This window comes from Pipistrellus hanaki, assembly GCF_964339955.1.
Source record: "Pipistrellus hanaki genome assembly, chromosome: 6".
Taxonomy (NCBI): Eukaryota; Metazoa; Chordata; class Mammalia; order Chiroptera; family Vespertilionidae; genus Pipistrellus; species Pipistrellus hanaki.
Genome location: NC_140508.1, coordinates 38,320,730 through 38,348,348, shown reverse-complemented (window position 1 = coordinate 38,348,348; position 27,619 = coordinate 38,320,730). Strand labels below are relative to the sequence as shown.

Genomic DNA, 27,619 nt, shown 5'->3' with positions numbered 1-27,619 from the left:
CTTTCTATGAACTCACAGGCCACAGGCCACAGGCCCCATGGTGGGGGGAGGAGAGATCCCTCAAGAGGCTGTTTATCATCTTGTTGTACCCACCCCCACCCTTGAACTCTCGGAGCAAAACATTCCCAGAAACAGGGTGATTCATTCACAGCACTATTTGCCAGTTCCAGAGAAAAGGCAGAACATGAAATACATTCTGCAACTTTTAAAAAAGGAGACAAAGCAATTTCAAGATGAAGTTTCCCTTTAGAGGACAGAGGCTGAGGGGGCTGGGACATACATCTTTTTCCTTCCAGAGAGCAAGCTTTGCGGGTGGGGAAAAGATCATGGTTTGAGCCAACTTTTCCCAAAACACAAGGTGGTACCCTCTAAGACCACCAAAGACAGCAGTGTTTTTTAAAACATGATGGGCTGAACCTGGCAACCACTGTTAAATGTTGACTCAATGTGAGTTAAGACCAAATTAGATTGGCTGTTTTTTATGTTAATTCATGCCAGAATTCCAACTGATGGCTCCTTTTAAATTAAGCAGAGGGAAGCTGCTGAATGTTGGAGGGTTTGGACATCTGGCTACCCACGCAGGCATGGACAGAGGTTAACAGGTGAGTCTGGTGGGGTCTTGTGGGTAGAATGACAGGGAGAATGACTGATAAACTTCCATAATCCACAGAAAACCAACCCAGAATGACTGTAGCAGTACAAAGAACGGGGGAAAGCTCTCATTTTGAAGGTACAGGATATCTGCACCTCAAGTTACGTCTCCTGCACATGAATTTGTACTCAACTCTTTAAAAATTGTATTTTTAGTTCCCAAACCCAATATGGGCAGAAGTAGGAGTGAGCTTGATCTCTTTGCCCAGGTGAGAATGTGATATAATAAGAAAGCTCGAGAGATCTGGGTTCTAGTTTGATTCTGATTCCAAAGAGCTAAATGGTATTGAGCATGTTTCCGGCCCTCAGTGGGACTCAGTTTCCCCATCTGTAAAATCCCAGGGAAGAGAATGTGTTGAGGAAGAAGGGGCCCTTGAGGAATGGGCTTTGGGGTCATACCACCTGGGTTCTAATCTAATTTTCTAGCTGTGTGTCCTGAGGTAAGTTAATGAACCTTTCTGAGTTTTCTCATCTCTAAAGCAGAGGCCATAATATTTATCTCATGGGATTTGCTGACAACTTAAAATCACATAATGTGTACCAAGCGCATAGCGTAATACCTGGCCCACAGGAATATTTTTTGTTCAGGTGTAATTTACACATAATGAAACACTCAGGTCTTAAAACATTCCATTTTGATGACTGCATATCAAGATAAGAGAACACTGCAATTACCTCAGAACGTTTTCTCATGCTGCTTCCTGGTCGGTCCTCCCAGGAACAACTCCTGATCTTATTTCTATCACCTGAGGTTAGTCTTGTCTATCGATATTTTAGAATTCTCTATGAATAGGACCAGGCGGTGTGCATTGTATTTGTGTTTGTGGGTATGTTTGGCCTTTTCCCCTTAAACAATAGCTTTGAGGTTCATTCGTGTTATTGGGTGTATGAGTAGATCATTGCTTTTGGTCTGTAGCATTTCACTGCATAAACACAATGCAGTGTTTCCATTCTGTTGATCAGCATTTGAGCTATTTTCAGTTTTTGCCTATTATGATGAGAATTGCTATGAACATTCTAGCTAGAATTTAGTACAAGACTTCCATGGATAAGTATTTTCATTTCACTTGAGTAAATACCTAGGAGTGGAAAGCTGGATCATAAGGGTAGATGTATGCTGAACTTTGTAAAGAAACTCCCAAATGGTCTGCCAACGTGGTTCCTTTCACACTTCCACCGGCAATCTTTGAGAGTTCCAATCACTCCACAGACTCTGCAACATTTGCTGTGGTCAGTCTTTTTTATTTTCGTCATTCTGGTATCACATTGTGGTTTTCATTTGCATTTCCCTGATGACTAATGAACTCCTTTCGTGAGTTTATTTAGAATTTTTTTAAAGGTAGTTCCTCTCCCCTTTGCTACCATGTAGCTTTCAGCCTCCATGATTTGAAGGACTGTTGAATAAACGAGGAAGGGAAAATTGAAGGGAAAACTGAAAACTGAAGTTGGAACTCTTTTGATTTCCACCAGAAATCGAAAGAGCTCCAGCTACAAAAGCATGAGTTCAACCTGGGAACCTTCCCCTTCACTTTGGTTTCCCAGGACTGTGGGGGCAAGGATGTGCGCATCTTCGGAGGAAGCCAAGATCATGTTTTAATGACAATAATTTTGTCTGGATTGAATAATCGTTTTCATTGCTCCCATCTTAGACTACTACTATGCGGTAGGCACCATATATACCACAATGTGTCTAATTTTTCAATAACCCTGCAAGGTTGTTATGATCTCCATTTAGTGAACTTTGAAAATCAGAGATGTGGCCGAAACCGATTTGGCTCAGTGGATAGAGCATCGGTCTGCGGTCTGAAAGGTCCCAGGTTCGATTCCGGTCAAGGGCATGTACATTGGTTGCAGGCACATCTCCAGTAGGGGGTGTGCAGGAGGCAGCTGGTCGATGATTCTCTTTCATCGATGTTTCTGGCTATCTGTCGCTCTCCCTTCCTCTCTGTGAAAAATCAATAAAATATACTTTAAAAAAAAAAAGAAAAAAAAGAAAATCAGAGATGTAAATTCCTTTGCCTAACACCACATAGCTACATCTCCATAGAATCAGATTCAAAATGTGACTGCTCCAAAATATCACATTCACCAAGCTGCCTTACACACACACACACACACACACACACACACAGAAACAAAGACAGAGGAATATTATTTGGCCATAAAAAGGAACAAAGTGCTGACATGATACATGAACCTCAGAAACATCATGCTAAGTGAAAGGAGCCAGACACAAAAGGTCACATATTGTGTGTGATTCCATTTATTCAAAATATCTAGAATGGGTAAATCAATACCTATCCATAGATAGTAAATTGATGGTTGCCAGAGGTTCAGGAGAGAGGAGAATGGGGAAAACTGCTTAATGGGCCTTTCTTTAGGGATGACAAAGTTAATTTGGAACTAGATGGGGTGGTGGTTACCTAACATTGTGAATATAATAAATGCCACTAAGTTGTACACTTTAAATAGTTCATTTTATGTTTATTTACTTCAATAAGATTTTTTAACTCCACTCTAGAGTAATTTTACTATTAGTGAAAGTGGTGATTTAGTCCTTTGGGTAATGATGGCTCCAGAACCTGGGCCTAATCTCCCCCCCCCCCCCCCCACTTCCCCAAGAGCCCTCCTTGAGAATTCCAGGGTGAAAGGGAAGAGGCAGCAGGATGACTCAGAGAGTGGGGCCCCCGGTCAGGCTGCCTGAGTTCATTTCCAGGTACCTCCATGCGTCAAGTGTAAAATGGGGATGATCATGTTACCATCCTCATGGGGTTGCTGTGATGGAATCATGTACACAGTGTCTGGGCACATGTAATGCTTATTCAATAAGCTATATTGCTGGGGCAAGCCACCTTCTCCTAATATCATCCACGCTGCAAATATTTCTTGAGCATCTACTACCCTGTTTCCCCGAAAATAAGACAGTGTCTTATATTAATTTTTTTCTCCCAAAGTTGCGCTAGGTCTTATTTTCAGGGGATGTCTTATCTTTCCATGCGCTAGGTCTTATTTTCGGGGAAACACGGTATGTGCCAGGCCCTCTTCTAGGCTATGGGGACTCATCTATTAATATAAGCAAGAAAAATAAAGAGCTTACATTCCAATTGAGATACAAAAAAACACACCAAGCAAGTAAAATACATAGTATATTGGATGATGGTATATGCTCAGAAGAAAAAATGAATAAGGGATAGGGACAGGAAGTTTTGGGGAAAGGTTACAATTTTAAATTGGGTTTGAGAAGCCTTCCCTGAATAATGATCTGAGGGAAGTAAGGTATATTCATTTCCTGTAGCTGCTGTAACAAGTACACAACCCAAATGTAGTGATTTACAGTCATTAAGGTCAGGAGCCCAGAATGGGTCTTGCTGGGCTAAAATCGAGGCGTTGGCAGAGCTGTTTTCCTTCTGGGAGCTCTAGGGAAGGTCCATGCCTTGTCTCTTCCAGCTTCTAGAAGCCGGCCACATTCCTTGGCTCATGGCCCCACATTACTCCAACGTATGCTCCCATCACCCCATCTCCTTCTCTTTGACTTTCCTGCCTTCCTCTTTTCCGTATAAGGACCCTTGTCATCTTATTGGGCCCACCTGGATAATCCAGAATAATCTCCCCATCTCAAGATCCTTAATTTAATTATACCTGCAAAGTCCTTTTTACCATGTAAGGTGGTAGTCACTGTTCCTCAGGACTAGGATGTGGACATCTTTGGGGGCCATTATTCTACCACTTGGGGCATAGAATCTAGAGAAAGTGGGAACAGCAAGTTCAAAGGCCCTAAGGCAGCAGTTGCCTGGCATATTTGAAGAAGACGGTGGCCAGTGAGGATGCAGTAGAGTGGGCGAGGGAGGAGTGGTCTCACAAGGTCAGGAAGGTGAAGGAAGTGGAGTGGCACTCGCAGGACTTCAGCCTTTACTTGAAATGGGAGCATGAGGGACGCGAACTTACGGGCTTTAACAGCATCCCTCTGGCTGCTATGTTGAGCACAATCTGTCATGGTTGCTGCATTATCTGGGCAAGATGATGGCTGGACCATGGTAGTAGAGGAAAGTGGTGACATAAGGTCTCATTCTAGATTGTGAAGGTCAAGTAATAAGGAACCACTTAAGGGTCAGAAGTGGAGTGTCACAGAATGAGGGGAGTCAAGGATGACTCCAAGGTATTTGGCCTGAGCAACTGGAAGAATTAAGTCCGATCTTTAAGATGAGGAAGACCACAAAAAGATAGGACTTGGGACGGCTGGTGAGAGATCTGGGATTTGCTTTGAGATGCATGTGAGTATGCAACTGAGTGGGAAGTCAGATATATGCGTCTGGAGTTTGGAAGAGAGGTCTGGAGGGATTTCTTTGGGAGACACGGTAGTATTTAAAGCCAGGAGCCTGGATGAGATCGCCAGGGAGTGCATGCAGAGATAACACGGGCCCCTCTGAGGAGAACTCAGTGACATTGGAGGAAAACCAGGGGAGGGTGTGGTCTCAGAAACCAAGAGCACTGAACGTTAGAAATTGTAAGTATGGAATGGGGAGGGTGGAATAGAAGATGACCACCCTTGCTTTCCTGGGTCTGTTCTCTGGCAAACAGCCTCTCTGGGAGACAATTTAAGGGAGATGGACCTTAAATTCTTGCCAGGCCCACTGGGGCAGTGCAGGGACCCTCACGGCACCAAACCTATTAACACTCATTATTTGTTAAATCCTGGGGAAAGGGCCATGGACTTGGGCCCAAGTCTGAGTTCTGGCACTCTCAGGAAGTCAGGGTTTCAGTTTCCCCTCTCTGAAATGGAGATGACACCTGCTCACTCTTTAAGCTCCCCCTCATCAGCCATGACATTTGGGAAAGTGTTTGGCAAACTGTAAACCAGCTGGGTGAATCGGACTTAAGTCGAGGCTTTTCCTTGGCAGCTGACTCAGGTACACGGCTGGACCTGTGTGACCCACCCCATGCCACGTGAGGCCTTTGACTTGGTTTTTCTCAAGTCACTCTCACAGCTCCTTCCTCAGGCAACGGGGACTGGGAATGAGTGGGACCCGGGCCCAGTGGAAACTCTAACACATACACGGACATTCACAAGTGTTTCCAATGACTAAAGACCACACAAAGCAGCTGGCTAACCCTTCCTGAGAAGTTTTCCTGGGATGACTGCAGAGCTGCCCTCACCCGTGGCCACCCTCAGCCACAATGTCCCTCCTCTCCAAGGTGAGCCCCTCCTTCACCCCTAAGGCAGGGACCAGGCTCCCCCTTTCCCTCAGCAACAGACAGCACACAGGAGGTTCAGCATGCAGGCCAGTTTATTCACATTCACTTCCCCAAAGACTTTCCCACATTGGTCAGGGAATGAAAGAATTGGGGGGCTAGGGAAGAGACATGGGATATTGTAGAGGTAGAAGCCAAAAGGCTCACCTTGAATGTGTTATGATGGATGAAAAGACTTTGGTCCAAGAGTGACAAGCCCCCATTTCAGAGACTCAGAAAGTTGGGCCCAAGAAACACACACTCATTCACCCAAACCTCTTCCATCTGCGAGAAGAGCACCAGGCATTGCCCTGACTCGGGTTTTCTGCTGGCTCTCACACCCGGCAGTTTTCAGACCTGGCCATAGCACTCTGACCATAGCCATGGTGTCTTGACCTAAACAAAGCAGGTGAGGCCTGGCTCCACCTCACAAGCGGAGGAGACAAAGGTGACTGACTGATTAGCAGGTCTGCGGTGCACAAATGATGGGAGAGGGCAGTGCGTGTCAGCATTAGATAATGGCTCTGAAACGTAGTGTAAATCCACAAGGTGGGTAACTAAAGGCCAGATCCATGATTAAGTAGAAAATATAATCTGACCGGAGCTGTGAACAGACTTCTCAGACAGTCTGCTCACAGGGTATTTCAGTCTTCTTGACTCTAAACCACCAAGGAAGCAGGAGGAAGAGGAAGTGGTGGTCTGCCCAGCTGGGACCTGGGACTGTCATGATGGTCCAGATCTGAGCCTGGGCGGAGTGCGGGAACAGGACACTGAGTCCCCAGAGGTCTCACCCCTCCCACCCGCTCCACAGCTCATCTTCTAACGCTTCTTCTTGGCCTCCTTCTTGGGCCTCTTGTTTGTGGAAGGAGCAGCAGCCTTGGGCTTCCTCACTTCCCCGCTTCTGGGCTCAGACGGCTCTGTGTCCTGCATGGCGATAAAACAGAGTCCTGCTTAGATTAATCAAGCCTGACATCAGCAAAATGAGATCATGTCTGAAGAGACTTTGCAGACAGAAGCATGCCACAGAAACACAAGGATGGAAACCAAGATGGCTGGGACCCAGGACGGATATGTGTGCAGGTTAGTCCCTGGGAGCTGGGCAGTTCTTAGTAAAGAGAGGGGGAGGCCCTGAGGGCAGGACTCAGTCTTTGGAGTCTCATAGGCCTGGGTAAAATGTAGGTTCCTTCAAGTTCCAGCCAAGTGACCTTGTGGGCAATCCGCTTCCCTTTCCTGTGCCTTGGTTTACCCACCAATGAAATGGAAGTAGCGATGCACAGCTTGGAGGACTAATATAAGTAGGCAATACGGCATAAAATGTAGCTGCACCTAGTGGCTGGCTGGTCACCCTGGGCAGAGTCTGGGCAGAGTTTGGGTGAAGAGTCAGCTGTGGGGCAACGCCACTATGGCCTGCTCTCCCCTTCTGGCCCTGCTGTTCCCCTCCTACCATTCAACCCACAGAATGCCAGGGCCACAGGGGTGGCGTGCTAGCAGGTAGTCAGTCACTGCACTGCTCTGTGGAACCTGGCAGAGGTACCCCATGGGGTGGGCAGAAGGCAGCTTCAGGGCAGAACTCCAGACTCTCTGACGCCTGGAGGAGCTCTGCTGTTATCTGTCGTATACACTGTGATTTCTTCCCAATAAGACTTGGTTTAACCAAAGGTTCTGCAGCTAAAAGAGGTTCAAACTGCCGATCCAACCCTGGCCTTTGTTGTGCTGATATAAAAGCAGGCTTTGAGGAAGGGCCTCAGCCTCTCCAGCCACCCAGGCTCATGTCAGAAGTATCTGGCGAGGACTCAGTCCTGTCGAGTGTCCCTTCCTCCCCTGGGTGATCAATCACAGTGCCACAGCCAAGCAAGACGTCAGCACGTTCCACCAGCTCCGAGAGCACTAGCCACAGCTCCCAGCTCATCTGGCCCACAGGCGAACTCCACTTGGCCTACAGAGTTTATTTTTAAGAATTTAAGCCAATTGGGAGATTTCCCATTCAATCCAGATCCATAGCTTTTTTGAAAACTTTAAACATCCGGTGACACTAGCCCTGAATCCCCTTGTGGAAGAAATGGGCTGAGCTGCAGCTGCCCCTTTACTCATGTGCCCACAGCCCCCACGACCCTGGTGCCCCCAAGACTACAGAAAGAACACGTTTCTCAGTGCCCGTGTTCTTTTATTAAATAACTTGAAAACAAAAAAAGACTAAGAATATTAGGAGAGAACACACTTTTTCTGGAAGAGAAAAATATTTTCCCCTGTTTAATTGGACAGCTCCCAGCTTCAGCTTGCTTTAAGTTCTATCCCTCCAGCTCACCCACTGGCCTCTGGTCTAAGTCTCACCCTACAGGACCTCGGCCGGGGAGGGGCAGTCCCTGGCAGAAGGGTCAGTCCAGAGGTCCGTCAGCTCCCTCTTATCAGCCAATATTGTCTCCTCTCCACCCTGCCAGCTGAGCGTCAGAGGTAAAGGCCCAGCCTCAGCCCCAGGAACCTACAAGTGACCTTCTCAAGATAATAAGCAGGCTGGTCTCTCCTCTGGCCAAGTCTCTGATGACAACTCTGGACTTCCACAGCTTGTCCCTCTGTGCTGACACTGTTTATGTAACTTGAAAAGAAAAAAAAAAAAGTCCCATTATAAAAGCAAACAAAACCAAACTTCAGAGGAGCCAGTGTCTCAAGTGCACAGGCTGCAGGCTGCAGAGCTCAGCGGGAAGGCTACTGTTTAAGGCAAACCTCACAGGGCACAATGCCCTGGGAGACCTTGGGAGCAGTACTGGTCAGTCCCTGGAAAGCAGTAGGTCCCTGAGTGCCCTGGGCAAACAGACCCTGATTAGACCAATGATTTGTGCATGGGGCACCTGCTGAGGCCTCCCAGGATCTCCAGGTGGAGCCCCACTCAGCTTCAGTGCCTCCTCCGGTTCCAGAATCCACAGAGAAGATGAAATCCAGATGAAGATTCCTTCATCCACAGACCCTCTCTCAGGTGCCTCTCTCAGACCTCTCCCCTGATCCAGCTGCCTGTCAGATGACTAAGACTGGAGTCTCCCAAATACCCCCACCTCAGATGTCCTAGACCAAGCATGGACCCTTCTCCAGCAGGCCAGGGCCTTCCCTCCCCCTCCCCAACCTGTAGGCAGACCAACCAGAGTCCCAAGGAACCACCCTCTCCCTCCTCCACACCGTCTGGTTAGTCACCAAGTCCTTTGATTCACCCTTCCCTACCTCTTGACTCAGCCCCTCTTTAGCATCAGAGTCCCTACTTCAGTTCCCCCTCTGCTAACCAACCTCCCTGCTCTCTATGCCATTCCTGTGTACCTGCCAAAGGCTTTTTTTTTAAATGCCCCCACCTTGAACCTTCCATGGCTTTCCATCACCCACAGTCTTATGTCCCACACCTGGGATGGTATCTAAGGAGACCACCTCTCCAGCTTCAACCGTGCTCTCCTCCACCACCTCCCCTCCCCACAAACTGAGTCAGGCCCCAGATTCCCAACTGGTCGCCCCTAACAAGAGGAGCACCTTCTTTCCTTGGCCTCCCAGTAAAGCCCTCCCCATGGTTTGGTTCAGTACGGAGAACACACTCCTACTCACAGGCTAATCTTCCTTCTTCTAATACTCCTCTACTTGTAGCCAAGTACAGCCCTCCTCCACCCTACCCTGCAGGGCCTCAGGAACCTTTTAATGCCACTATTATCTTATCATAGTTACATGTTCTCATGCTGATCTCCTCTAGTAGCTTGTGAGCTCCTTAGGACAACTTCAATTGTTGCTGAATGAATGAATGAGTGAAATGAAAGAACAGACAATATCTCCCATAACCTAAGACTAGGCGTCACTTTTTCCATGGCACAAAGGACACAAGCAGATTTTAAACCCAATATACATAACCTGCCGAAACCGGTTTGGCTCAGTGGTAGAGCGTCGGTCTGCGGACTGAAAGGTCCCAGGTTCGATTCCAGTCAAGGGCATGTACATTGGTTGCGGGCACATCCCCAGTAGGGGGTGTGCAAGAGGCAGCTGGTCGATGTTTCTCTCTCATCGACATTTCTAGCTCTCTATCTCTCTCCTTTCCTCTCTGTAAAAAATCAATAAAATATATTAAAAAAAAAAAAAAAGATAAACTGATTTTCAAAAAAAAATATATATATATACATAACCTGAAGCAATCAATAACAACAACAGCCACAATAGCTGCTCATATTATTTACAACTAGTGACCCAGTGCATGAAATTCATGCGGGGGGGGGGGGGGGGTGGCCTGCACCCTCTCCAATCTGGGATCCATCGGAGGATGTCCAACTGCCAGTTTAGGCCCAATCCCACAGGACACCCCTCTCCCAATCTGGGACCGCTGGCTCCTAACCGCTCACCTGCTTGCCTGTCTGATTGCCCCGAACCACTCTGGCTGCTGGCTTGCTCGCCCCCAATTGCTTCCCCCCCGCCGCCGGCTGCTCACCCCAAACTGCCCTCCCCCGCTGGCTTGACCACTCCCAACTGCCCTCCCCTCCTGGCCTGATCACTCCTAACCATCTCTGCATCGGACCCACCACCACAGCTTTGTTCGGAAGGATATCTGGGAAGGTCTCCCAGTCTAATTAGCATATTACCCTTTTATTAGAATAGATATGCCTGTGTTCCATGGTTTGGACATATCTTATTTTAGCCTCACAAAGTGCCCTAATGAGCCCATTTCATAGATGAACAAAGAGATACTCAGAGAGGTAATGTGACTTGACTAAGGTCTCAGTTGGTGAGCAGCAGAGCCAGGATTTGAGCCTAAGCTCTTAATGGTTATATACAGGATAGCCTCTCCAGCTTCCTAAGTGACCTCAGGGTTATGGAGACAGAGAATTTGAGTCAACTGAAATTTACTTTCACAAATTGACATGGACAACTGGTCCTAGATTCTGTCTGTCAAAGGGTCATCCAGAACCCCTGTTTGTGACTAAAGTTCTACAGGAGTTGGGAAAGTGGTTAGTGCTCCTCGAGTCAAGCTTTACTTTCTACAGATGAAAGCAATCCTCTGTAGGTGTGTGTACAAATTACAGTCATCGAGTCATCTGAATGTCTTATCTGTCTCCTCACCCAGACCTCCTCCTCCCTTTCCATCTCAATTTCTGGCATTGTCACCCACCTAGTTACCAAGCTAAAAAGCTCCAAGTCATTTCTGAGTTCTCATCATTCCCTGGTGCCCCACATCCCACCTGTCCCCAGGTCCTGTCCACTCTGCCTTCCAATGGGCTCTCATTTCCCCGCCTCCTTTGGACAAACACGACTGTGCCAGATCAGACCCCGCAGTCTCCTGCCTGCCTCACTGTATCAGCCTCCCACAGACTTTCCTCACCACCTGCCACAATGCTTTCAGAATCTAAAACTGTTGTTTCAGGAGACCACATCTGTTTTCTGCTTTAAAAGTGTCCCCGGCTCCCTCAATAGGATTCCTAGAGCCTGAGCGTGCCCTCCGGGGCCCTGTCACTCTAGCCCCAACCCTGTCTCAGGACACACCCCTTCATGCAGCCCACTGCGTCCCTCTGGCTTACTGATCAAGCTAGCATCTCCCAGGTATTCAGTTCCCTGCCATGTCAGCACAGGCACTGCGCATTCATCACCCACCTGTCTGTGCCCAGTGTAAGCAGGTTCTGTGCCGGGCACCACAGGGTAATGAGGAAGATAACGCATGCTTCGTGATGTGCACCGTGTGGGTGCTTCACAAACATCAGCTCACTGAGCCTCCCATCACCTTGACCAGCCAGGCACTGCAAGCTCCATTTTACAGGTGAGGAAACTAAGGCTCAGAGACTGGTCCACTGAGGCACAGCTGCCTTCCATACAAGCTGTAGGAAGCAAGGCAGCTATTGCACACGATTCGGCTGCTGGGACCCTAGCCACACAGAGCTGGAGCTCTAAGACCTTGGCTGGCAAGAATGACTGAACGAATGGCTGACTTAATTTCTCTTCAACTGCATGTTGCTGGTACAAGCCAGGCAGGGGGCAGATTTCAAAAGCTACAGCCCCACCTTTAAATCTGGAACACTTCCCTTCCTCCGAAGCAAGTTTTAAGTTTCCTCGACAATCACACTACCAGGAGTAAAAGAAAATCTCTCCTGCCAGGAGGCTCCTGGGTCTGCAGAGAAGTCCTCTGTGGACAGAGGCCTCATCAATAATGAAGCAGCTCCACAACCGCTTACGAGGCCAGAAAATTGCTGCTATTCATCAGCTTCAAATAATCGAATCTGTGCCACAATGCATCAAATCCCTTCCAGCAGGGAAAGCGCCCAGAATTTTACTGTTTCCGCTACACAGTCAGTGTGGATTTGGTCCTATAAATCAGGACCAAATGTCACTCTGCACAGACTGAATCCATGCTTTCCTCTAAAATGGTCCAGGAAAGAAAGCCACTGTGCTCAGCTCAGAAAACCCCACACACCTATCTCAGTCGATCCTCAAGAACTCTGTGGGCCGGCATCCGTGCCCTCCTTTTACAGCTCAGCACACAGGCTCAGGGAGATGAGGGGGGGCCAGCACCCAGGCCAGGTGTGACTAGTGCTGAAGCTCCTGCTGCCCCACTGTGCAGGGTGGGCACTGAGAAGACCTGGCAGAGATGGAACTAGCTCTGGCCTTGAGGAGAACAGGACTAGCTGAAACAGGGAGCAGGGGAGGCCGTCCATGTGGGCTCCACAAGGCAAACAGAGACATAGCGTCCAGGACATGCTTGGAAAGTCTGTGATTAGTGAGAAGAGCCTTAGGAATTCATTCCAGACACAAGTCAGCACAACGCAGGCCCTTCCCACCGGCTGGTCTGTGGTTCCCTATGTATCCCACTGTCTCTCCCACAAGCAGGTATACATCTCAAGACCATGTTTATACTTTCACCCTGCCCACTACACAGCAATCTCTCAGAGACAACTCACTAAGTGGAAAAATACCTGCTGCCCATTTCAACTGCAAACTCCCCCTAAGCTTAAAAAAAGTACAGGGCAGAATGGCACAGTTGGTTCTGCAACCTTTCTCCTAAGGCAGTGGTCGGCAAGCCACATGAGGCTCTTTGGCCTCTTAAGTGTGGCTCTTCCACAAAATACCACATTTTCAGCAAAGGCCAGCTTAGTAGTACCCTAATTAAGTTAATAACAATGTACCTACCTATATAGTTTAAGGTTGAAAATTTTGGCTCTCAAAAGAAATTTCAATCGCTGTACTGTTGATATTTGGCTCTGTTGACTAATGCGTTTGCCAACCACTGTCCTAAGGTATTGAGAATAGGAATACACTTGCCCAGGTTAACTATTTAGTAGGGCAGCTTATACTGGCACTCGAGGGGCCTAGTATAAGATCAACACCCTCATGCAGAATCTCCCAGCGGGGTACTGAACTTCTAGGCCACTGCCCCGAGGAGGGTGCCATCCAAACATGGTTCCAGGGCTCCAACACTGGAGGGTTTTCTGGCTGACAGTAGTCTACCTGGGCATTGCATTGAGAGCCATCACTCCTGTCAGCAATTCTGGTGAGCTGCCCTCCACTGGACCACAATGCTGGGCATAGATAGTCTCTGTCTGCCCAGCACCTTTTGATTAGGGCCCTTCCCTTTCTCTATCCCTGGTTCTGGGGCCTCTCAGTCACTGTGGACTAGGAATACTAGTAGACAGTTCAAGTTGCCTGGCAGAAATGGTACCCATTGCTCTTCCGACCTGTGGAGAAGGTGCAAGCATGTGAAGAAGAGGTCTTGCATGAGTTTGGTCGGGGGCTTAGAGAAATGGCCCCTCTTGCTAGTAAATAACAAGCAATTGGATGCAGACTGGGGCCGCTGCAGCCAACTTCCTGACACAGGGCAAGGGCCTGAGAATGAAGTCAACACCTGCAGGAAATCCTCCAGGAATGAAGAGACCAACAGAGCCTTATTGAGCCTCTGAACCCAGCTGTGCCTTGAAATTCCCAGTTCGAAGAGCCGATACCATTTTCTGGGGAAACTGCTGGAGCTGAGTTTCTGAACTTTCAACAGAAAGTGTCCCCATTAATACAAGAAGAGACTGTGGCAACCCACAAAGACATCAGAGTGAAAATGAAGGCACCGGGTGGCTGGGGAGATGTGACCTAAACATCTGAAGATATTAGAACAGTCAGCATTTAAACTACTAGGAATATCATGATTGATTAACTGCCAGATGAACTATTACTACCTGCTGCGTGAGTCGCTGAACTAAGGACACACCCGCTGGCTGAGGGGGAGTGGATCCATATTGTGTGTAGAAACTGGTCCAAAGGAGGCTTGGGAGTCAGGCTTTCAGGAGGAGAGGGGAGAGGGCTCCCTACCTTCACTATCTTATTAGCTACTCTTGAAATTCCTGGATCTGGACTCCCACTTTCTTAAACTATAGCACTCCACTCCGAGAAAAGCTTTGGACTATCTTCCCAGAAAATGTGCATGAACATGAAAATGTCACATTTTTGTAGGGAACTCAGGCTTCTAAAGCCTTTCTAGGGACCCCCTAGGGACTCAGGAATTCCCCATTAAGAACTCTGTTCTACTGAAACCAAACTAAGGAGCAGCCTGAACATAGCATTGTCGTCAAACTGAGCAGCTTCTCCTCAATCACGCACTTGTTTTCATCACCCAGTCCCTGTGGGGACTGTGTTTTCCACGTGCTCTCCTTGAACCACTGGGTGGTTTTCAGGGAGACCACAGTCTCCTGTTTGTCTGCCCACTGCTCAGCCCCGTCTCCTGAGAGAGTGAGAGGAATGCAGACCCCTGCTTTGTCTGCACAGCGCTCCTGCTCCTTTGAGAAATGACCTTCCCCTCCGCTCCCAAAGGTCACGCCACAGGACCATGGCTGTCCCACACTGGCCATAGCTGTCCCAAGTTAGGCCGCTACAGTTCCTTCTCTGGGGATTTTGAAGTTGGGACCAAGCAGGAAGGCGGCCTCCAGATGTTGCAGCTGAAGGACCTCAGCTCTGGGAGCTGTTAGTGGCCATGTTTCTTCTTAACCACAACGACAGCACACAGAGGAAGCAGGGCCCAGGTAAGAGAAGTGAAAGGCAGGAGACAGAGAGGAGAAGCAAGGAGATGCAGATGGTGAGTGATGGGGTCCCAGGTTCCCACCCCTTCCAGAGGCCCAGCTGCATCACTGCTTGGGCACAGCACCCCCATCTTATCAGTACATCTACACTGCACAGAAGCTACTTCAAGTAGTGCAGGCAATGCCTTAAGTTCAGGCCTCTCCTGAATTTTCATTTCCCCTGAAAAGCTTAACAATTCATTCTTAGGGTTTTAAGAAATAATGCTATGCTGATAAAATAATTCCCAGGTCTCTATTCCCAAATTCTCACTTGGATGTCTTGCTATCATTTTACACCTAACACTGTAATGTAAATGTTTTAGCTACTCTTGAAATTCCTGAGTATCTTCCCAGAAAATATGCATGAACATGAAAATGTCACATTTTTGACATTTTTGGTCTTAGGTGACCCTGCTAGAGGTTATGACCCACTGCTGTAGAGCATAAGACCATCGGAAAACACAGATATTTACATTACGATTCATTAACAGTAGCAAAATTACAGTTATGAAGTAGCAAAGAAAATAATTTTATGGTCAGGGGCCACCAAAACATGAGGAACTATATTAAAGGGTCATGGCATTAAAAGGTTGAGAACCACTGGTCTAAGAACTATTCCAATGACTACATAACAGAATCACCTGGGTATTTGAAGAAAATACTAAGCCAGAGCCTCAGAGAACAACTGAATCAAAATTTCTATGGGGTCAGCTCAGGCTTAAACAAATGTTTGCTTTCTCGGGTCTTAGTTTAATGAGGTGTCAATGTGGGGGAGGGGGCGTCCTCATTTGGCTTAGGATTCCAGGACCTTTAGTTTTGATTTTACCAATTGGTTCTTGCTCCTAATATGAAAAGGAAGGGGGTGGTGTGGGAAGTATTTGTATGTGTTCCTTTTTCTTCCCTGATTACCCTCAAAAGAGCTTTCAAATAATCTCCTAAGTATTGAAGTACTGAAGTCATAAACTAGTTGCAAGAAATCAGATTACTGGAACAACAGGAAAGACATTCTTTTGCTTTGCAAAGGCTTTCCCATCATCTGGAGCCAAAAATATTATCTTCTGACCCAAAAAGCTACTAATAAACCTTGTTTCTTTCTATAGGCCAAGCAAGAGAGCTGATTCTGCCCCAAGCAACAAAGCAAAATGAACAAGATTGTTCTCTGGATCCTCCCACCTCCACTCCTGCCCTCTCCCACCTCCGGCCACCCTCCACTTCCAGGTACTGTCCCCATTCCAACAGACTCCCTTCCTTCCTCAGAGCTGCCTAGCCCCAAGTCATCCCCCCCTATTTTTCCCCTCCCCATCCAAACTCCAAATCCCACTAGCACGCTCTCTCTCTTTTTGTAAGATTGTTTATGCACAGAATATTGTGTTCCCTCTCCATTTCTTCAGGAGTCTGAGCAAGAGAAAGTTGCAATTATGGAGGCACACAGAGGAAAGCTGGCATAACTGGGGCCATTGCTAGTGATGCACCAATAAGAAGTTAAATTAATGGTACTGTATTTTTTGTTACTGTTCCATTGGAATATTGGGGGTAAAGCTAAAACAGTAACCTTATGAAGACAATTCACTCATGTGAGCCTCACTCTTGCTAAATTACAAAGATAATTAAAGCTTATGTAGTACTATATTTATATTTTAAAAGATGAGATTGTTGTCCCAAATTAAGCTCTAAATGGCAGGTTAAGTCAAGGGAGGGAGAATGGAGGCATACTATAAACGCTTTGTCAACTCCCTGCCTCAAAAGACCTCAACCCACTGCACCACTGAAAACCTCAGAGAGCAGTAAAGAGCACCCCTTTCTGAAAGTTTGCTAACCCGATCCAGGCCTCTGTGGCTAGCCTCGTAGGGTGAAGACACAATCATCAGCTCCCCAAAAGGTCACACACCTCTGACTTTACACCTCTGCCTACAGAGCAAGAACATTTATCACCTTCCTCCTTTGGGACTCTTAGCTGGCTTCACCATAGCCAATGACAGTAAAAATGTTTATTATTTATAATGCCCAATAGCATGCCATGTCTGAGGACAAAACCCCAAAACACAGGGATTAGTTTTTTAGAATGTGGTACAATTGGGGGTGGAAAAACTCCAATCATGACCTCCTTCTCAAAATACCAGAATAAGAAATAGAGATGTACAGAACAACCCAGAGGCCTAGAGCCTGTTCGTGTTTACCAAGGTTCCCGCCCCCACACTGCTCCTCCCTGCCTGTTCCCTCTGTGCTAGAGCTCCTCAAGGCCCCTCTTCTCATCTCCCTCCATATTTTCTCCTTAGGAGGCCTCATCCTCTCCTTTGGCTTCAGCTACAAGTCATCAATTCCCTCGGCCCAGGTGATTCTCCTGATAGACAATATTTCACACAATTCAATGGAGCTCTCACAGACTATTTGAGCATTAAAAAAACAACACCTAAAATTAATTAAAACGTAACAAACATATAAATATACAGTATATGTTCAAAATATATGAAAACCAAAGCTTCACTAGTTAAAATTGGAGATTACTAAAGTCCAAACTCACTACTCTGAAAATTAATAAAGAGAAAGACAACGAGCATAAATCCTGCCTTTTAGTATGAACAGCATTTCAGAGTAACCACACAGGCAATAAGGAAAAGGCCTCTTCAATGAAAAACTCCAAAAATAAATGGAGAAAGAAATAATGGATCTAATCAATGATCATTAATGAGTGCTAAAACCATCTAGGTTAAAGACTTATGGGATTTTATAATAGAGGGATCAGTAGCTTCACCTTAACCCAATGATCAATCCTAGAATCTTTAAATGTGTAACAAGCAGACACCATCTGCCTGTTGATGACGTAGGACAGGAAGTACACAGCACCAGCTATGAGGTGTTCTCACCAATAACCTGATCTGAATTGAAGCAAGCTTCTATATCAAATTTTCTATTGATAGGAAATATGCGAAACAGAGAAACAGGGCAAGTGACACCACAGAGACGCAATCAGCCAAATCCTGAATATGGATATCATAGATGACAATGACTTGCTTTCACCAAGATATTAATATCTTGAGAAAGTAAGGGCGGTGGTGGTGGTGGAAGGAGGGTGTATAACTATAGAATAAGAGTCAAAGCAACAAAAAAGCCAATCTGATCATGTCATTCTTTTACTTAAAACCCTCTGGGCTCTGCCTCTTCTGCAGTTCTCCCATCATGTCTCCTCTGCGCTCTAACAGCCATCACCTGCATTCAGTTTCTTGAACTAGCCCCTCCTTATTCCTCAGGTACTTCCATGAGTTCCCTCTCCCTTGGGGAGGAGAAGTGACCCAGCCATACACCCTCGTAACACCCTTTACTTCTCAGATGTGTATGTTTCACCTCTGCCCTTGAGGACAGACACCACATCTTTTAGCAGAGTGTTAACACTAAATAAAAATCTGCTTAACACACAGGTGAACAAATAAAGTATTAATCACATGGTTCAATGCCACCAGGCAGGAAGTTGGGGACACATTATCAATAAAGCCCAGCATAGTCCCTGCTGATCTTCATTGCTGATATCTGTTTTTACTACCCAGGCTGAGGAGCTGAGGGACACAGAGAAGGAAGGACTCACCGCCTCGTGGGACTTGGGAACAGGTATGATGATGGCCAGCACACAGATGAGCTGGAAGATGGCCCCCAGGAAGAGTCCATACCGTAGCAGGTTCTCCAGGAACGTGGGCTCAGGCACCTCAGGAGGTGAGAAGTCCAGGTCGGAGGCCATGGCTCCTGCTATCTGAGGTCTCCTCTGACTCACCACACTCCAGAGCCAACTTCTAAAGGCAAAGGGTAAGTGTCATTTTCTACAACTGACTTTTAAACGGTCCCATTACACACACACACACACACACACACACACACGTACATATGTACATACATATATATATATATATATATGCAAGAATATATAAAACAATTGTGGTGAAATCAATTATTGAATCTAGGTGGAGTATATATGGATAATCATTGAACCATTCTTTCAACTTTTTGGTATGTTTGAATTTTTTCCAATTATAAAGTTAGGAAAAAATAAGTAAGTAAATGCAAACACTTCAACAAAAATCTCAAATCAACACACATTTACTGAAGGCCTGCTATGTTTCTTGTGTGTTCATTTATTCATCTAGTCATTCATTCAACAAATTCTTATTGAACATCAAGCATTTAAGAGCGAGCAACACAGACATATCTCTATTCTCATGGGGTCTATATTTCAGGAAAGAGGCAAAAACATATCCAGATGTGAAACACCAGCTATTTAAAACTGTTTAAAAAAAAAAAAAAAACTTAAGAGGGTATCACTTATTTTGTATAGAGTGACAGGAAGTGCTCTCTGAAGGAGAGATTAGAATAAAGTGGCAGAGATATGACATAGAATAAAGTGGCAGAGATATGACATGTGTGAGTAAACTATAGGAACATCTCAGGGCACATATCCCAGGTAGAGAAAAAAGCAAGAGAGAGGCCCTGGGGCAAGGATATGAGTCCAAAAGGGCCAGAAAGGGGAGCTCAGGATGGGAGAGAGGAAAGAGGTAAGGACAAAGAGGAGAACCCTCACACTTTTGATTTAACATGTAAAGTCACTTTGAGCAAAGAAGTGACATGACTTGACTTACACTAATGAGGGGAAGTGAGGTGCAGAGTGGACATGGAGATCAGTGAGGAGGCTATTGCCAGTAACTCAAATAAGAGATGATGGAGACTTGGATGACAGGGGCAGTGGTGGAAGGTCTGGCTTCAGCCCACCTCCAGCCTCTCCTTCCGGCTGGGGCCTCCATTCCTAATACCCTGGTCAAACTGAAAGAACTGCCTGTAATTCTCTAAGAGCAATAGGCTCTTCCTCCAAGGCTGAGCCCTAAAGTGCCACCTCCCAGGCATGTCTTATTGCCACCTTCCTGACTAAACTACTTTCTCTCTCCCTACGAGGATCGGCCTAAATGGGCAGTCGGACATCCCTCTCACAATCCAGGACTACTGACTCCCAACTGCTCATCTGCCTGCCTTCCTTGCCCCTCCCTAACCGCTTCTGCCTGCCAGCCTGATCACCCCCTAACCACTCCCCTGCCAGCCTGATTGATGCCTAACTGCTCCCCTGCCAGCCTGTTTGCCCCTAACTGTCCCCCCCTGCAGGCCAGGTCCCCCCTGTCACTCTCTGCAGGTCTGGTCGCCCCCAACTTCCCTCCTCTGCCGGCCTGGTCACCCCTAACTGCCCTCCCCTGTAGGCTTGATCACCCCCAACTGTCCTCCCTAGCAGGTCTGGTCCCTAACAACTGCCCTCCCCTGCTGGCCATCTTATGGCAGCCATCTTATGTCCACATGGAGGCAGGATCTTTGACCACATAGGGGCAGCCATCTTTTGTGTTGGAGACAATCAATTTGCATATTACTCTTTTATTAGATAGGATAGAGGCATGGTACACAGGTGGGGGCCAGCTGGTTTGCCCTGAAGGGTGTCCCAGATCAGGGTGGGGTTCCCTTGGGGTGTGGGACAGCCTGAGCGAGGGACTATGGTGGTTTGCAGGCTGGCCACTCATCCCCCCAAGCCACCCAAACAGAGGTCCTGATATCAGGGATTTATTTATCTTCTATAAATGAAATTTTGTAGCCTAGAACGGAATCAAGCCTCTTGCTCACTCCATGGGTGCAGCCATTTTTGTTGGGATTTATTTATCTTCTATAATTGAAACTTTGTAGCCTTGAACAGAGCCAAGCCTCCTGCTTACTCCATGGTTGCCGCCATTTTTGTTGGGATTTATTTACCTTCTATAATTGAAACTTTGTAGCTTGGAGTGGAGGCCTGAGCCCACCAGGGTATGTGGAAAGCTTGGCTTCCTCCATTGCTGGGGAAACCCAAGTCTCCTGCTTGCTCCATGGCTGCAGCCATCTTGGTTTGGGGTTAATTTGCATACTCACTCCTGATTGGCTGGTGGGCACAGCTTGTGATTGTTAATTTGCATATTACTCTTTATTAGATGGGATGGGTACAAAGTTTCAGTTTGGCATAATGAAAAAGTTCTGGAAATAGAGGATGGTGATGGTTATACAATATTGTGAATGCCACTGAATTGTACAGTTAAAATAAATTTTATGTTATGTGTATTTTATCACAACAAAAAATAATTTTATCTGTTTCTTTTTACTTTTTAAATGTTACTACTAGAAAATTTACAATTACACCATGGCCTGCATTGTATTCCTATGGTATAGCTATGGCTAAAGACTGTCCTAAGACCTTTCTCCACTTTGGCTCCGCAGCTTATTACTTTGCAACATTTTCCAACATGAAAGAGGAGTGACTAAAGCATAACAAAAATGACCTTCTAACTAAGGAGACTGGGACTTATACAAATGTATATTGTATATTCAAATGTAAATTCAACCTGTCCTATGCTGTGCCAACAAGGTGGCCGCCTTTTCACACCACTTGTCTTCTCTGGGAATCGCCTTCAAAGCCAGAGCCCTCCTCCCCCTTTTTTTCCCCTAAGTTCTCAGAGCTGGCAGATCTTCATCCTCCCAGGAAGAATTTTATTTCTGGAAAGGACCCAACATCATCTGGATCCAAGTGTAGTGAATCAGGTGGGGCCGCAAGCTCAGGAATACCATTTATGGTCAAATATAAGGTACGATGCTAAGACACCAGGAAGATTTTTTGGGGTGGCTCATAACCTGGCCCTGAAATGAATTCCAGCGCAGCCTTGTGAGAGGAGCTTCACTGGAGGAAACCTACAGCCCCAGCAGGGCTGTACATACTGTGCCATGTAAATAACAAGGTGTAAGAAAGGCCCCACATTCTTCAGTTGCACCTTATAAACACATTTTTTAAATGTCTCATGCACTCTCTCTCTTCCCTTTCCCCAAATCCTCCCCCATGCTCGTTTTATTTGCCTCTTTCTCCTAACTCCAAGGGCTCATTTTATTTTTTTCCTTTTCCCCCGGTAACTTATTTCCTATCTAATTTCTTCTGCAGCTCACTTCTAACTCTGTGACTTTCTAAATAAACTTTTTTTTTGGGGGGGGGGGAGAATGCGTTCAGCCCCAAGCTTTACCCTTAAGGTTGTAACAAGCCTACTTGGCTTATTGATATTTAGATTTATTAGTGTTACCAACAACAACACTGTTGTATTTTCAGTACAATAAAAACATGGGCCCTAGCTGGTTTGGCTCAGTGGATAGAGCATTGGCCTATGAACTGATGGGCCCCGGGTTCGATTCTGGTCAAGGGCATGTAGTACCTAATTGCAGGCTTGATCCCTGCCTCTGGTAGGGGAACATGCAAGAGGCAAACAATTGATGTGTCTCCCTCACATCGATGTTTCTCTTCTCTAAAAATCAATGAAAAAATATCCTCAAGTGAAGATTAACAACAACAATAAAAGACATGAGACCAGAAGTCAGGAATTCTGGGCACAAACCATGACTCCATCAGCATTAGCTACACTTTGGGCCCATCTCTTGACCCCGTTCTCAGGAGCCAAACAACAATATCCATTCAAAGCCATCATACATTTAGGTTTTTTTTTTCCTTATGGCAATTAGGCAATATATAACAAGAGTCATAAAAGTGATTATATCCTTTGACTGAATAACTCACTTCCTAGAATTATAGTAAGGAAACAATTCAAAAGAAGAAAAAGGCTTCAGGTATAAAAAAGTTCATGGCAGTGCTATTCATAATACTGAAAAACAGGAAGCAATGAAAGTGTCCAACAATAAAAAGCCAGTTAACCCAATTATGGCACACCATGGCATATTCCCCCCTTCACTAAAAACACAAATATAAATGTGTAGCAAGTCAGGGGAAAGTCTTTGCAAAATAACATTAACTGAAAAAAGAAACAAAAATGGTGATGATGGAAGGGGACTTGATGTGGGATGGTGAACACACAATACAGTTTAAGATGATGAGTTGTGGAACTGTGCACTTGAAACCTATATATTTTGTTAACCAGTGTCACCCAATAAAGATATAAAGCATATAAAAATATACAAATATGTCCCTCCCAAATAAAAAACTGTATCATAAAAAAAGAGAAGAAAAAAGTAAAACAATTACATCAACACTGTGATTGCAAATGCGTAGAAACTGTGATTTCTTTGGCTAAAGATCAAAAGAGGCCACAGGAAAATGTAAATAGTTGCTGTTAAAGTGAAGGAGTCATTAGTTTCAATTTTTGGAATAATATTGAAACAATGAATATATGCCGAGACCAGTTTGGCTCAATGGATAGAGCAGTGTTTTTCAACCTTTTTTGGGCAAAGGCACACTTGTTTCATGAAAAAAATCACGAGGCACACCACCATTAGAAAATGTTAAAAAATTTAACTCTGTGCCTATATTGACTATATATAAAGTAATTCTCTTGAATAGGAATCAAATAAACACAAAGAAAGTATTTTATAATTACTTTATTATGAAATATTAAGTAAACAAAATAGTGAAAAATTATAAAATTCTTATCTTGTCTGCACCTACGGCACACCAGGCAACAGCGGTTGAAAAACGCTGGGATAGAGCGTCGGCTTGGGGACTGAAAGGTCCCGGGTTCGATTCCGGTCAAGCGCATGTACCTTGGTTGCGGGCATATCCCCGGTAGGGGGTGTGCAAGAAGCAGCTGGTCGATGACTCTCTCTCATCGATGTTTCTAACTCTCTATCTCTGTACAAAATCAATAAAATATATTTTTTTAAAAAAAGGGGATAATCTATTAAAAAAAAGAAGAAGAAGAAGAAGAAAGAAAGAAACAATGAATATAATTTACAAGGAAAATCCTGCCCTGATCAGTATGGCTCAGTTGGTTGGAGCCTCATCCTGTATACTGAACGGTTTGGGGTTTGATTTCCGATCAGGGCACATACTAGGCTGTGTGTTCAATTCCTAGACATATCTGAAGGCGACCAAGAGTTCTCTCTCACACCTATGTTTTGCTCTCTCCCGTCCCCTCTAAATTCAATAAGCATATCCTCCATTAAGAATTTTAAAAATAATAATTACAAAATTTAAAAATTAAAAGGAAAATCCATGTCCTATCAACTTCCTTCACAAGACTTTTACAGGGTTTAATGAAGTACTGTCCAAAAAAACTTTCTGCAAAGATGGAAATGTTCTAGATTTGTGCTCGTTAATATGGTAAGTCACCAGCAACACCAGCCTGCCTGCCAGTATTTCTGGGTTTCCTTTCCTGATTACACAAGTCACAAGAGTCCTACTCATCCTTTAGTTCTCAGTTAGGAGCATTACCCTCAGGCTTCCTGTCTCAGACTTTGTTCACCTCCCATCCCCCCAACACACCCTGGCCACTGTAGCAGCTGTAACAGGAAAACATCCTTCTCCAGAGTACACACACACTCACCTCATTCACCTTACCACCAGCCTGGGAGGCAGGCACTACCAAGGAGGATGAGGAAACCGGGGCTTACAGAGCTTCCATGGCCCGGCCAGGGGTTACTTGGCTGAGAAGTGGCCAAGTCAGGATTGAAACTGGCTCACTCCTCCAGACCCTGAACTCTCACCAATGGTTTTCAAACAGCTGTGGGAACCATTTCTAAAGCTGTAACCAGCACTTTTTTCTTTTTAACTTTATTAGCCAGCACTTTAAATAAATGACAATACAGAGCAGTGTTCTCAACCTTTGTAATGCCGCGACCCTTTAATACAGTTCCTCATGTTGTGGTGACCCCCCAACCATAAAATTATTTTCGTTGCTACTTCATAACTGTAATTTTGCTACTGTTAATGAATCGTAATGTAAATATCTGACTACTTCAAGCAAATCATCCAAATGACCCTCAACAGTGATAACTTATATTTGGTAATATATGGCCTTGATGTGATGTGATAAGAATGGCACTTTATCTCTGTGGTCTTCCTCCCTATAGCTTATTACTCCAATCTAATCAAGAGAAAACCAACAGACAAACCCAATTGAGGGCCATTTTATAAAATATCTGACTAGTAATAATCAAAACTGTCAAGTTTATCTAAAACAAGCAAAGTCTGAGAAACTATCATAGCCAAGAAGAGCCTAATAAGATATGACCACTAAAAATAATGTGGCATCCTGGATGGGACATTAGGGGGGGAAATTGAGCAAATCTGAATAAAGCATAGACTTTAGTTAATAAGTTACTAATACTGGTTCATTAATTGTGAAAAATGTACTTTACTAATGTAAGATGTTAATAGGGGAATTTGGCGTGGGGCATATGGGAACTCACTGTAGTATCTTCATAATAATTATGTAAATCTAAAATTGTTCTAAAATAAGTTTATTGAAAAAGTCAACATTTTAAAATAAATAACCTGGAGAAGTTTATAGCTCTCCAGACTTAGCAAATAGAAATAAAATCTTCTCTAAGACAGAAAAACCTAGATTCCGCGTATGTTGGTATGGGATTCTTGGCTTCTAATGAAGCGATTTTAAAATTCTGTTCTGAGCCCACAGGTGCTGTAGCTCAGGTTACCGGAATTTGCCAGGTTTGTCCCCATTGTGGGACGTGCAGGAGGCAGCCGATCAATGATTCTCTCATCATTACTGTTTCTCTCTCTCTCCCCCCCTCACTTCCTCTCTGAAATCAATTTTAAAAAATATTTTTTAAAGGCATGCATTTTTAAAAAAATAATAAAATTCTGTTTTGAGATGTCAACTGGAACAGACTAGGGAATAGAAAATAAGTGTCATGAGTTGGTCACTGTCTTATAACAATGGGCTGTGTATAAGCAGACCCATCCCATTACAACAAATCCCCAAGAATGCTCCGAAGTGGGTTAAACTTTTGCAGAATGTCCTTCCAGAGCACAGTCAAACTGGAAGCCAGTAAGCAGGGGTCCAAGGGTCCTGTAAAATGTAATTCACGAACTAGAATTTGTACCACTTAGAAAGTGTGAGGTTTCACACAATCGCTTCCCAGCTGCTCTGAAAAGAATTCACCCAACACGCACTGTGCACCTACACCACCTGCTTCGCATGCAGCATCTCATTTCATCCTCAGGTCAAGCCGAGGAAGCCAGAGATGGCCCGCGGGCACACACAGCACCGCGGGGCACTCAGGCCTCGAACCCCGGAGTCTGGCTCCACTGGTCGGAAGAAAGGTCCGATCACGACCGCAAGGAACGCGGAGTTCTGGCCGGGACGGCACCAGGCGAGGCCTCCGCTTCCCGAGAACTCAACTTCCCTCCGCAGGTAACTTCCTAACGGCCCCTGAGAAGTTACTGTGGCCGCGCGCGGAGGGACTGAAGCCGGCGGAACAGAGCCGCGGGGACCGCAGAGCCTCGGGCCCCACCCGAACCCGCGCTCCTGCCGACGCTGCGACTCCGCCCCGCCCGAGCCCCGCCGGGCCGCAGGCGTTACTGCCGCACTCACCTCCCGCGCCGCCCGCGCCTCTCCCCCGGAAGTGGTTCTCTGCGGCCGCGGTTACCGGAAATGACGCGCCTGAGCAACGAGCGGGCTCAGCTCCGCCCGCGTTGCTAAGGCTGGTGGTTTGTTAGACTTTTGTCCCTGCGCTGTGGGTTTGAGCCAGAGAGACAGGTCTGGGGAAGCAAGATCGAGACCCCACCCCCCTCGCTTCTCCAAATCTATCACTCAGCCCATGTCAGCAAACGTTTATAGATGTTTATAGAAGAAGCCTTAATTCTGTGCCAGGAGCCTACAATGCAGAGGAGAGACAAACAAGCACATTCTTATAATTATAACAGAACCAAAATATTAGGATGCGTTCAGAACATCCTCGGAGCACCAATTCTATGCCTTGTGCTGGTTACCGGGGCTACAGTGCTAAAGAGAACAGGTGTAATCTCTGCCTTCATGGAGCTGACATTCTGGTGGAAGGAGAAAGACTAAAATAATTAAAGAAACGTAACCATATAATGTGATAAGCATTTGGAAGCCAAAGGACTGGATTCTGTGACTGAGTATGGGTGGGCAAATAGAGGGAAAGGAGATCTAGTTTAGTGTTTGGTAACCAGCCTCCAGCATAGACCCCCATGACTCCTAGTATGCATACCCTGTGTAGTCCCCTCCAACACTGAATAGAGCAGACCAGTATAACCAAGAGGATATTGTGGAAATCATGGAGCATGAATTCCAAGATTAACACATAAAAGACATTGCTCTTCCTCTTTGCTCTCTTTTGATCTCTCACGGGGAATTCATGTTGTGAAGACAAGCAGCCCTTGAAAGAGGCTTTCCCTGGGTAATAAATGAAGCCTTCTGCAAACAACCAGCTCTAACTTGCCAGCCATGTGTGTATGCTCAACCTTACCTGTGGATCCTCCAGCTCCAGTGAAACCTTCAGATGACTTGCAGCCCTCGCCAAAATCATAAAATATAATCGTAGGAGAGGCATTGAGCCAGAAACACTCAGCAAAGTCATACTCGAATTCCTGTCCCACAGAAATTGTGAAATAAATGCTACTATTTTAAGCTCCTAAATTTCAGAGTAATTTGTTGTGCAGCATAGATAACTACTTTGTAGAAGATCAAAGAGGAGAGGGGTTGAATGCTGCACATAATTAAGACCTAATCATATGCCCTCGCTGGTTTTGGCTCCGTGGATAGAGCATCCTTCTATGGACCAAGAGGTCCCAGGCTCAATTTCAGTCAAGAGCATGCACCTTGGTTGCAGGCTCCTCCCCAGCCCAGGCCCTGGTCAGGGTTAGTGCAGGAGGCAACCAATTGGTCTGTTTCTCTCACATCGAT

At 45.8% G+C, this 27,619-nt stretch overlaps 1 protein-coding gene and 1 long non-coding RNA gene across 2 annotated transcripts; one reads left to right on the top strand and one right to left on the bottom strand.

Annotated features, from left to right (window-relative positions):
• Positions 1-524: 524 nt before the first annotated feature.
• LOC311624954 lies at positions 525-17,173 on the top strand. Its single transcript, XR_014795411.1, has 3 exons — positions 525-602; positions 16,019-16,136; positions 16,310-17,173. It is a non-coding gene; the product is annotated as an uncharacterized lncRNA (long non-coding RNA).
• Positions 5,919-26,405, bottom strand: MANBAL (mannosidase beta like). Its single transcript, XM_084888678.1, has 3 exons — positions 26,285-26,405; positions 18,499-18,700; positions 5,919-6,804 (listed from the first exon to the last, which is right to left on the bottom strand). Exons 2-3 carry the CDS (start codon positions 18,646-18,648, stop codon positions 6,700-6,702), a joined length of 255 nt encoding a protein of 84 aa, XP_084744804.1. The 5' UTR covers positions 18,649-18,700; positions 26,285-26,405; the 3' UTR covers positions 5,919-6,699.
• Positions 26,406-27,619: the final 1,214 nt, after the last annotated feature.

Coding starts and splice junctions, on each gene's coding strand:
- MANBAL (XM_084888678.1), bottom strand. CDS start 18,648: ATGGCCTCCGACCTGGACTTCTCACCTCCTGAGGTGCCTGAGCCCACG. Junction 6,805..18,498: donor TTCCCAAGTCCCACGAGGCG/GTGAGTCCTTCC, acceptor ATCGCCATGCAG/GACACAGAGCCGTCTGAGCC.